The sequence below is a fragment of the Catharus ustulatus genome, chromosome 3, assembly GCF_009819885.2.
Source record: "Catharus ustulatus isolate bCatUst1 chromosome 3, bCatUst1.pri.v2, whole genome shotgun sequence".
NCBI lineage: Eukaryota > Metazoa > Chordata > Aves > Passeriformes > Turdidae > Catharus > Catharus ustulatus.
This window is the reverse complement of record NC_046223.1, coordinates 20,432,318-20,442,501: the sequence shown is the minus strand read 5'-3', so window position 1 is coordinate 20,442,501 and position 10,184 is coordinate 20,432,318. Positions and strand designations below refer to the sequence as shown.

At 53.8% G+C, this 10,184-nt stretch overlaps 2 protein-coding genes across 2 annotated transcripts; both read left to right on the top strand.

The window, feature by feature from the left end:
- On the top strand, positions 1-2,107 carry LOC116993337 (acrosin-like). Its single transcript, XM_033053735.1, has 5 exons — positions 1-80; positions 249-488; positions 784-1,049; positions 1,318-1,463; positions 1,922-2,107. The coding sequence occupies exons 1-5, from the start codon at positions 1-3 to the stop codon at positions 2,105-2,107; spliced, it is 918 nt and encodes a 305-aa protein (XP_032909626.1).
- Positions 2,108-7,329: 5,222 nt separating this feature from the next.
- LOC116993335 (acrosin-like) lies at positions 7,330-9,634 on the top strand. The gene is made up of 5 exons (XM_033053733.1): positions 7,330-7,409; positions 7,542-7,769; positions 8,081-8,346; positions 8,613-8,758; positions 9,212-9,634. The coding sequence occupies exons 1-5, from the start codon at positions 7,330-7,332 to the stop codon at positions 9,632-9,634; spliced, it is 1,143 nt and encodes a 380-aa protein (XP_032909624.1).
- The last annotated feature ends 550 nt before the right edge of the window (positions 9,635-10,184 follow it).

Sequence of the window (10,184 nt, the reverse complement as noted above, 5' to 3'; positions counted from 1 at the left end):
ATGGGGCAGCCTCAGTTCCTTGCCAGCAGCCAGGTGCTGGCACGGACAGACGCACACCCCAAGGGCTGCCCTGGCCTGCTGTGCGTGCCAGTCCTTGTGGGGAGGGCACAGGGCTGAGCTTCAGCCTGAGCCACAGCCTGAGCCACAGCCTGAGCCACAGCCTGAGCCACAGCCTGAGCCATGGCCTGAGCCACAGCCTGAGCCACAGCAGGCCGTGGTGCAGCTTGGAAATTGCTTTCTTCTTGCAGAGGGAGCTGCGGGTTCCGAGCTCCAGTACCTGCCTACACCCCCACGAATTATTACTACAGCAACGTTTATGACTACGGCTTGACACGTATTGTGGGAGGCTCAAATGCCAGGGAAGCATCCTGGCCATGGATGGTCAGCATCCAGCATCCTTATGCACAAGGCAATAAGCATTGGTGTGGAGGGTCTCTCATCTCTTCAGACTGGGTCCTCACAGCAGCCCATTGCTTCGACAAAATTGAGTAAGGAGGAGCAGGGAACGGGGACATCCCCACAACACCAGCAGGTGCCCTGTCAGCAGCTCCACCTGCTATTCCCATCCCCTTCCCTCTCAGACAGCCCAGCTGCCACACTGCTCAGGAGAAGCCTGGCCTTGTGCCAAGACTACCTAGCAGCCTTCAGCTTGACATGAGGGCGCTCACACCTGCTGGAGCATGGCTCCCTCTCTGCCTTGCCAAGCAGAGGTCTTGCAAACTGGCAAGCTGCTGTGGCACCTGGATCTGCTCGCTCTCAGCCCTCTCTCCATCTCCTTTCCAGCAACATCAGCCTGGTGTATGTGGTGATTGGAGCCACCCAGTTGTCTCGGCCAGGCCCTGGGGCTGTAGCACGCACTATCAACAAGGTGGTGATACACCGGGACTACAAGCGTATCGACTTCAGATACGATATCGCCCTGATGCAATTGAACCAACCTGTCCAGTGCAGCTCCTACATCCAGCTGGCCTGTGTGGCTACCCCCACTCTGAAAGTCTCAGAGCTCAGCAACTGCTGGATTGCTGGATGGGGACAAACTACTAAAAGATGTGAGTTCCAAGAGCGGTTCCTGGGCCAGCTCAGCACACTGGGGAGGGGGTTTGGGCTTCCCCACAGCAGCAGCCAAAGCCAGGCTGCACGATGCATGCCTCTGCAGAGATGGGCCTGGCCCACACCCCAGAGGCAGGCAGCAGGGACACAGTGCACAAGTGCCTCTGCAGAGGGAAAGGCAAACCGTAGGGAAATTGATCTCCCCTACAGACAGATGAGAAGAACTGGCATGGTGCTGCCAGGGCTTATTCCTTTCTCTGCTCACAGCTGCAGGTAAAACTGACAACCTGCAGGAGGCCAAGGTCCGGCTCATCGATGTCCAGCTCTGCAACAGCACTGACTGGTATGCAGGGGAAATCCACCCCTACAACTTGTGTGCTGGTTACCCAGAGGGCAACATTGACGCCTGCAAGGTAGGAGCATGCCATGAGCCCCTCAGCCCCCAGCAGCACCAGCAGCCCAGGCACCTCCCCCCCAACACAGCCCAGGGCCTGCTTTGCCCTCCCAGCCCCAGCTCCCTCCAACTGCTGTGGGGGCTTCCCACACACTCCCCATCCACACCTGCCTGCCCAGTGCGCCCCTGTGCCAGAAAGCCCAGAAAGCCCAGCTAGTGCTCTTGGCAGCCCAGAGGTCCTGGTGCAAAACCTTCATCCACTGCACATCCAGGAGCCCTGTGCAGAGAGGACAGATGGAACCCTACCATACAGGACCCCAAGCCATTCCCAGTCAAGCTTCTCGAGGCTTCAGCCCCTGAGCAGAGCCTTCCTCTTCCTGGAATACAGCTCTGGCAGGGGCTGTGGGACAGAAGGAGACAGCCTCAGTGCAGGCAGGGGCCACCAACATCACCTTAATCCTCTCTGCTCTGCTGCAGGGTGACAGCGGTGGGCCTCTCATGTGCCAGGACAACAGTGCTGACTACTGGTGGGTCGTTGGACTGACCAGCTTTGGAAATGGCTGTGGCAGAGCAAGGCAGCCTGGAGTCTACATCTCCACTCAACACTTCTATGAGTGGATCGATTTCAACATGCGTACACAAGCAGTTGAAACTGCTTCTTGAGCAGCAGGGCCAGCAGGATCCAGGGCAGGCTGCACTGCACCACAACCTTTTCCTGCTGGGATCATGCCTGCTGATCTAAAACCAGCCTCAGTGTGAAACGCCTGCTCTATCCTGCCCACACTCCTCCCCTTTGTTCATGCAGATACTGGAGTTGATTTATAAGTCCCAATAAAAATACCTTTGTTCACAGATATCGGGCCTGTCTGTGCATTTCCAATTCCTGGGCAAAGTAAGGACTGCCACAATTGGCAACTGCAGAATGAGCCCGCCAGGCACAAAGGGACACAGTGGCTCCAAAGAGCCCCAGAGTGCCTGGTCCCAGAGGACAGTGCTCTGAGCCACCATGGGCGGGAGGAAGGTGGCACATCAAGCCTAGGAAGGGGATAGGATAAAAGCAGACACCTTGCACATGGTGCTCAAAGGCACATGGGCTGCTGATTAGAGCCTGCTGTGAGCCTGGGCTAATGGGAACAGACCTGGGAAACTCCCAGGTATGACAAGGGAAACTCCTGGCTCCTGATTGGAGTGCCAGTGCCCTGAGGCAGAGCCAGATTTCACAGGCAGTAAAGGGGCATTGCTGTGCCAGGTGGTCACAGGTCATAGATATTCAAAGGAAGAGCTGGGCTCATTTTGGGGAGAGGAACCTGGAAGGAACAGTAGGAGAGCACACCAGGAATGTCATGGAAGGCCAAGGGGAGTGGGCCAAGAGCAGCTGCAACACCAAGGCTGTTCACAGGCAGGGCCAACCTGTAAGCCAGGGAGATCCCTGGGCTTGGCTCCATATTTGGGAGGAGACGAGGGCAGAGAAAGGGAGGAGTCAAGCAAGATGAGAGGGCTGTATAAGCCTGGCAAATGGAGAGAAGGGGCTATCAAAGAGCACAGACACAAACTGCAGCTTGGTGTGCTGCTTTGCCTGAGTGCTACACATAATCACCACAGGATGGGAAAGAAACTTGTTAATTAACCAATCATCTATAAATTGTACAAATTTGCCCCAAAATTTATACCTTTTTCAATCTAGCTTTGATACTGATTGGTGAGAGGAGGAATGGTAAAGGATCCTGGAACACCGTGGGGAAGACTTCTTGACGGCAGTTGCTGTCCTTTCAAAGGTGAAGGCGAGTGAATGTTGAGTTTCTTCATCTATCAGAAGGCTTCAAACTGCACTGGGCTAGGTGTCACTTTGCCTCCTTCTGGATAGTCCTCTTGGCTTCAAGTGATGCCTTAAAGAACCTAGAAATGAAACAACACACTTTTGACATAATATTAGTACCGGAGGTAATATAAAAGGCTGATGTTTATTGAAGGCTTCCAGGCGCAGATTTGGCATGTGTCTACAGAATTCCGCCGCCATATGGGGTGTATACAGTTTTACAAGCTCAGCAAATTACCATATTTGACCACCAAAAATCATCAATTAGGACACATATGGTGACATAATTACTCCCTCGGTTGAAAGGTCTCTAAATTCTCCACCGCACCGTCCCCATCCCCTCGCCAGATGGAAACTAAATTTTGTTTATGAAAATGTGTCCCAAAGAGCTGTTTCCAGCCTTGGTTCCCAAGAAGAACCAAAGCAGGATTGGGGCCTTGTATCCCCCATGGCTTAGAGCTCTGAGATATGTTTTGTCTTTCTGCTCAGGAAATACACAGGGAAAAGTATTGGGAAAAGTAGCTACAGATACATCAACAGGCTACAGAGCTACAAATACATGTGTAAAGAAGACAGAGAATATACAAAAGAAAAATAGTTAAAAATCAACCTGGTGTCGCCAAGGCAATGGAGTCCAGTCTCATGGCAGGTGGCACTCTTCCCTTTGTGTTAATCAAGATGGGCTGTGCTGAGAACAACCACCCCAAATGTGTTCTGGTCCCCAACACCCTGGCATAAGCTCCTTCAAATATTTCCTGATGTCAGAAGCTGCCTGCTCACTAAGGACACAGAGTGCAAGAGTGTCACTTAGGGCTCGGGATGGCCATTAATCTGCCCAGCGAGCAGACAGCTTGGACCTGCCCAGTCATCCTGGAACAACCTTTTTGTACTGTCTTGGCAAAATTCTGCTGCCCAAACAACTTCTCCCAATTCTGTACAACCTCAGCCATGGATGTCCCCTCACTGAAACCAAGGACATTTCCCATCACATCAGACATATTGAGGCATGTGAAACACCTTTTTGCAACCCCTTTTTCAGCCCCTTCTATGTGTGCCCAGGGACCATAGCCCCCATTGTATGGCACAAGGGGCACAAGGCTCTCCCTGTGCCTGTCTCCAAAAGGCTTTGAGCAGAGACTCAAGTCCCGCCACCGAACAACATATGGGGGTCTCCACAATTTCTCTGTGGCCACATTAGGCTGACTATACCTGCATGGCAAGGCATCACGCATGCCTTCTCTACTCACTCACTACCCATGATTACACCAAATTGGCACCAAGTATCACAACAATAGAGAGACTCAAATCCACCCTTTTCATTTACACAGACTCTGCACACAGAGTTATGACACTCCTCCTCAGGCTCCTTCCTACTCCAAAAATTCCAACAAGGGGGATATTTGGAGGAGGGAGCTTCAGAGGTACTCCTCTACAATGCCATGTGGGCTGCCATAATGCTGAGGAACTCCCTGTGCAACAATTCTGGAGGCACGGGTGTCTCCGTCAGAGTTGCATATGTCTCATTCCATAAAGAGCCACTGGCTCCTACTCTGGTTCTCACTGTTGTCCTGGTTTAAACAACAGGCGTCTGCCAAGGAAGGCAGGAACCTGCTTTGGTATGGAAAATATGATCCCCTTCCCTTCAAATTGTTATAACTTACTGGGTTTTCAGATATGAGATACAGGGCTAACAGTTCTTTTCTCGTGTGTCTAATAAGGCAAACAACCAACAGAAACAGAAACCCAGTAGGAGCCTTCTCTCAGCCGCAGGCACTTTCCCCTGGGTGCAGTTCCGGGCACAGCCAGCAGGGACGCTGCTGGCTCCCGGCTGGGCAGGGCACTTGCGATGATTCCCCCGCGCCTGCAGGGGGCGCTGTGCTGCGGGATCGGCTGCTGGTCTCACGCAGTAACGGTGGAAGAGATGGAAAAGGGGCTTCCTTTGGAAACTCACGGGAAACAGCCGGTCTCAATGCCACTCGGAAAGCTGAATGGACTGCAGCAGGAACCTCAGAGCAACAGACTGGAACAGCAGAGGCAGACCCATCCCAGAGTGACAAGTGTAGCAAAGATTCCGGAGTCATGCCAGAAGCCAAGGAGTGTTCAGGCAGGCACAGAGTGTTGGGTTGATGTGCAGCAAAAAAGCCCACATCAGCAGCAGAAAACAGCACAGCTGGGCAGTGGCTGCCCGGCTCCTGCAAGCAGCAGCCACAAACAGCTGGAAGAGAAGACCTGCGAGAAGCAGGTGGGAGTCAGGATTCACTTCCCAGTGAGGCTGGGTGTTGGAAAGGTCCCAGTCCAACAGCTGCTCTTGCAAGCAGAAGCTCACCCATAGAAAGGAGAAAAACAGTGCAGGACAGAATTCCAATGGTGGCAGCAAATTCTTTCCACAACAGCAGCAAACCCAGCCCTTCCCCTCTGCCCCGAGGGTGAGAGTGAGGAGCTGTGCTGAGACCCTCACCCCTCCACCAAAATCTCACATTATCTCTACACTTCCCAAGAAAACCCTCCTACTCAGAGACTGGAGCAAACTGCCCCCTTCCTCTACTCCTTGGCTACATTTTTGTCTCTTTTAGATAGCCACAATTCCCATCTCTTAGGCAAAAAATGGGAGAAGATTGCCTGAGAGAAAAGAAAAAGGAGGGACCAAAAAATACTCAATTCCAGTGGGTGCGCAGTCTCAGGTCCTGGGTTTCCCCCATCCAGAACTCAATCTGCAGCTGGCACTGCAGCTCCACACCCCGCTCCCTGCCCCAAATGGATTCCTCAGCAGCTGCCTGTCCCACGGACTGCACAGCCTCATTCTGCAAGAACAGGGGCCTAAAGAAAGCAGTCGAGAGTGTTCTTACAAGGGCAGGTTCTAAAAGGGCCAGGGGCAATGGGGTTACAGGGCCACAGGGTAGCTTTAGATGTGATCATATGAAGGAATTCTTGACTGTGAGGCTGCTGAGATACTAGCAGGGGTTACCCCGAGCAGCTCTGGATGCTGTATTTTCATGTATTGAGCGTCAGCACAGAAGACACAGACACCAATTTTTAATGTAATTTACTGTAACTCTACTCAGCAAAGAATTACACATGGATAAGTAAGCAGGACATTAAATCATCCACAAAGAATTGCAAAAGGAGAATCCACTGTCACAGTGAAGGACTGGAGAACCACTCCCAGTAACTGGGAAATCCTGCAGGTGCCTTCCCCTACAGGCAACAAGGTTTTTGACTGTACTGTGAGAGGGTCCTGTTTTCATACTATTGAATAAACAAGATACCAAAACTTGTTGTGCAGTAACATCTAGTTTCAGTCTCCAACTGGGATGCTCCCAGTCCCTTGGAGGTCTTCTGGAGGATTCGAGGGAGTTGTCTGTGATTCTACACCCCTAAAACTAGGCCAGATGTGGCCTTGTCCAGTTTCTAAATGAGGAAAGGTAAATCCAAGTTTTTCCAGTGTGTGGACATATATGATATTTGGTTGGAAGGTTGATCCAAAGCCAGCTTCTGTTTAAGTCCTTTTGTTCTGGCCTGAGTCAGAGCCTGTTGATCAGGACTTATTGCTTCAGTAGTCCATTCTTCAAAGCATTAAAGAACAGCCTCTGAGCCAGGCTGGTTACTATGTGGACTACTGGGTCTTGTGCAAGACATTCCACCCAGCCCATGGTGGAGGGTTGGAGCTATGTGTTCTTCAAGCCTTCCAATTCAAACCATTCAATTGCTCCTAGATTTGATTTGGTTCTCCTCCCAGTGGGCATCCATGCCACAGTGCCCAGAACATGGAACACTGTCCTCCATGACATCAGCCCCGGGGCCGAGGATATGCTGGCTGCTGCGGGCATTGCAGCTGTGGCTGTGCTGCTGCACGGAGCCCTCAGTGCTTGCAGCTGACACGTGCCTCTGGCAGCCATGAATCGGCTCGGCCTCCTCATCCTGCTCACCGTGGCTGGGCTGGCACACGGGATATGGGACAACTGTGGGTAAGTGGCCCCAGGCCCTGGGAGGGAGCCACGGCAACACCTGGGGCCTTCCCTGCAGAGGGCCCGCCTGTCCCCCATGGCTGGGCCCCAGCTTCCCACCCGCCATGGGGCAGCCTCAGTTCCTTGCCAGCAGCCAGGTGCTGGCACGGACAGACGCACACCCCAAGGGCTGCCCTGGCCTGCTGTGCGTGCCAGCCCTTGTGGGGAGGGCACAGGGCTGAGCTTCAGCCTGAGCCACAGCCTGAGCCACAGCCTGAGCCATGGCCTGAGCCACAGCAGGTCGTGATGCAGCATGGAAATTGCTTTCTTCTTGCAGATGGACCTGCGGGCTCCGAACTCTGCCACATGCCTACTTCCCTATGGGTAATTACTATGGCAGTGGCATGTCACGCATCGTGGGTGGTGCAGATGCACTGCCAGGGGCCTGGCCTTGGATCGTCAGCATCCAGCACCCTTGGGTACGAGACCTGAAGCATCTGTGTGGAGGGTCCCTCATTGGCCACCAGTGGGTCCTCACAGCAGCCCACTGCTTCGACGAGGTCACGTAAGGAGGAGCAGGGAATGGGGATATCCCCACAACACCAGCAGGTGCCCTGTCAGCAGCTCCACCTGCTATTCCCATCCCCTTCCCTCTCAGGCAACCCAGCTGCCACACTGCTCAGGAGAAGCCTGGGCTTGTGCCAAGGCTTCCTAGCAGTCTTCAGCTTGACATTCCCTCAGCCTAAGGCATGTGAGGGCACTCACACCTGCCAGAGCACGGCTCCCTCTCTGCCTTCAAAGCAGAGCCCTGGCAACTGCTGGGCTGCTGTGGCACACGGCTGTGCTCACCCTCAGCCCTCTCTCCATGCCTTGTAGGGATATCACCTTGCTGTATGTGGTGATTGGAGCCACCCAGTTGACTCAGCCAGGCCCTGGGGCACAAGTGCGACATATCAATCAGGTGCTGATACACTCGTACTACAATTCAGAGAACTTGAGATATGATATTGCCCTCGTGGAACTGGACCGTCCTGTCCAGTGCAGCCCCTACATCCAGCTGGCCTGTGTGCCCGACGCCACACTGAGAGTGTCAGAACTGCAAGACTGCTGGATTGCTGGCTGGGGTTCCACTGTTAAAAGAGGTGAGTTCCAAGAGAGACTCCAGGTCTAGCTCAGCACAGTGGGGAGAAGGTTTGGGCTTCCCCACAGCACAGGCCAAAGCCAGGCTGCAGGACATATGCCTCTGCAGAGATGGAGCTGGCCATCTGCTTGCTCCCCAAAGGCAAGCAGCAGCTCCAGTGCATCTGCAAAGGCAAAACAAGCCCTTAGGAAATGGATCCCCCCACAAGAAAGCCCCAGGACAACTAGAAAGGAACTCCTAGGGTCTCATTCCTTTCTCCGCTCATAGCTCCAAAAGCAAGCGATCGCCTGCAGGAGGCCAAGGTCCGACTCATCGATCTCCAGCTCTGCAACAGTAGCCGCTGGTATGCAGGGAAAATCCACCCCCACAACTTGTGTGCTGGTTACCCACAGGGCAAAATCGACTCCTGCCAGGTAGGAGCATGCCATGAGCCCCTCAGCCCCCAGCAGCACCAGCAGCGTGGGCACCTCCACCCCAACACAGCCCAGGGCCTGCTTTGCCCTCCCAGCCCCAGCTCCCCCCAACTGCTGTGGGGGCTTCCCACACACTCCCCATCCACACCTGCCTGCCCAGTGCCCCCCTGTGCCAGAAAGCCCAGAAAACCCAGTTGGTGCTCTTGGCAGCCCAGAGGTCCTGGTGCGAAACCTCCATCCTCTGCACATCCAGGAGCCCTGTGCAGAGAGGACAGAGGGAACCCTACCCTACCCCAAGCCATTCACAGCCAAGCTTCTGGAGGCTCCAGCCCCTGAGCAGAGCCTTCCTCTTCCTGGAATACAGCTCTGGCAGGGGCTGTGGGAGAGAAGGAGACAAGCCCAGTGCAGACAGAGGCCACCAACACCACCTTAATCCTCTCTGCTCTGCTGCAGGGTGACAGCGGTGGGCCTCTCATGTGCCAAGAGAAAAACAGCGACTACTGGTGGGTCATTGGAATAACCAGTTGGGGGAAAGGCTGTGGCAGAGCAAGGCGACCTGGAGTCTACACCTCCACTCAAGACTTCTATGATTGGATCCTGTACCTGATGAGCCTGAACCCAGAGGGAATTTCCTCTCCAACATCACGGGCATGTAGTCATTATTTGATCACTTCACACCCCTGGAGTCATTATATTACCACCCCACAACCCCCTCAGAAGCCATGGTCAAGACCGACCTCCTCTCTGAAACCAATGCCAGTGCCAACAACATTGGGCAAAGTTAACTCCTGCCCATTTCCCATCAACATTCTTGTGGAATTCTTTACTCAAGTGAGGAAACTCCTCCAGCAGATCTTTGGGCAAAGCACATCTTGAGCAGCGGGACAGCAACAGCCCAGGCCACACAGCAGTGCATAGCAACCTTTTCCTGCTGGACAACGCCTGCTGATCTAAAGGCAACCTCAGTGTCAAAAGCCTGCTCTGTCCTGCCCACACTCCTCTCCTCCGTGTATGCAGACACCACAGTTGCCTGAAGTAAAGTTGCCTATGGTTACAGGGAACCATCATTTTGGTCCAATTTCAACTCCTTGGCTAGGCAAGAAATGCCACAATCAGCACTTGCAGAATGAGCCTGAGGACACAAAGGGACACAGTGGCTCCAAAGAGCCCCAGAGTGCCTGGTCACACAGGACAGTGCTCTGAGCCACCATGGCTGGAGGAAGCTGGCACATCAAGCCTAGGAAGGGGATAGGATAAAAGCAGACACCTTGCACATGGTGCTCAAGGGCACATGGGCTGCTGATTAGAGCCTGCTGTGAGCCTGGGCTAAAGGGAATAGACCTGGGAAACTCCCAACCATGACAAGGGAAACTCCTGACAGGGGTGCCAGTGCCCTGAAGCAGAGCCAGATTTCACAGGCAGTAAA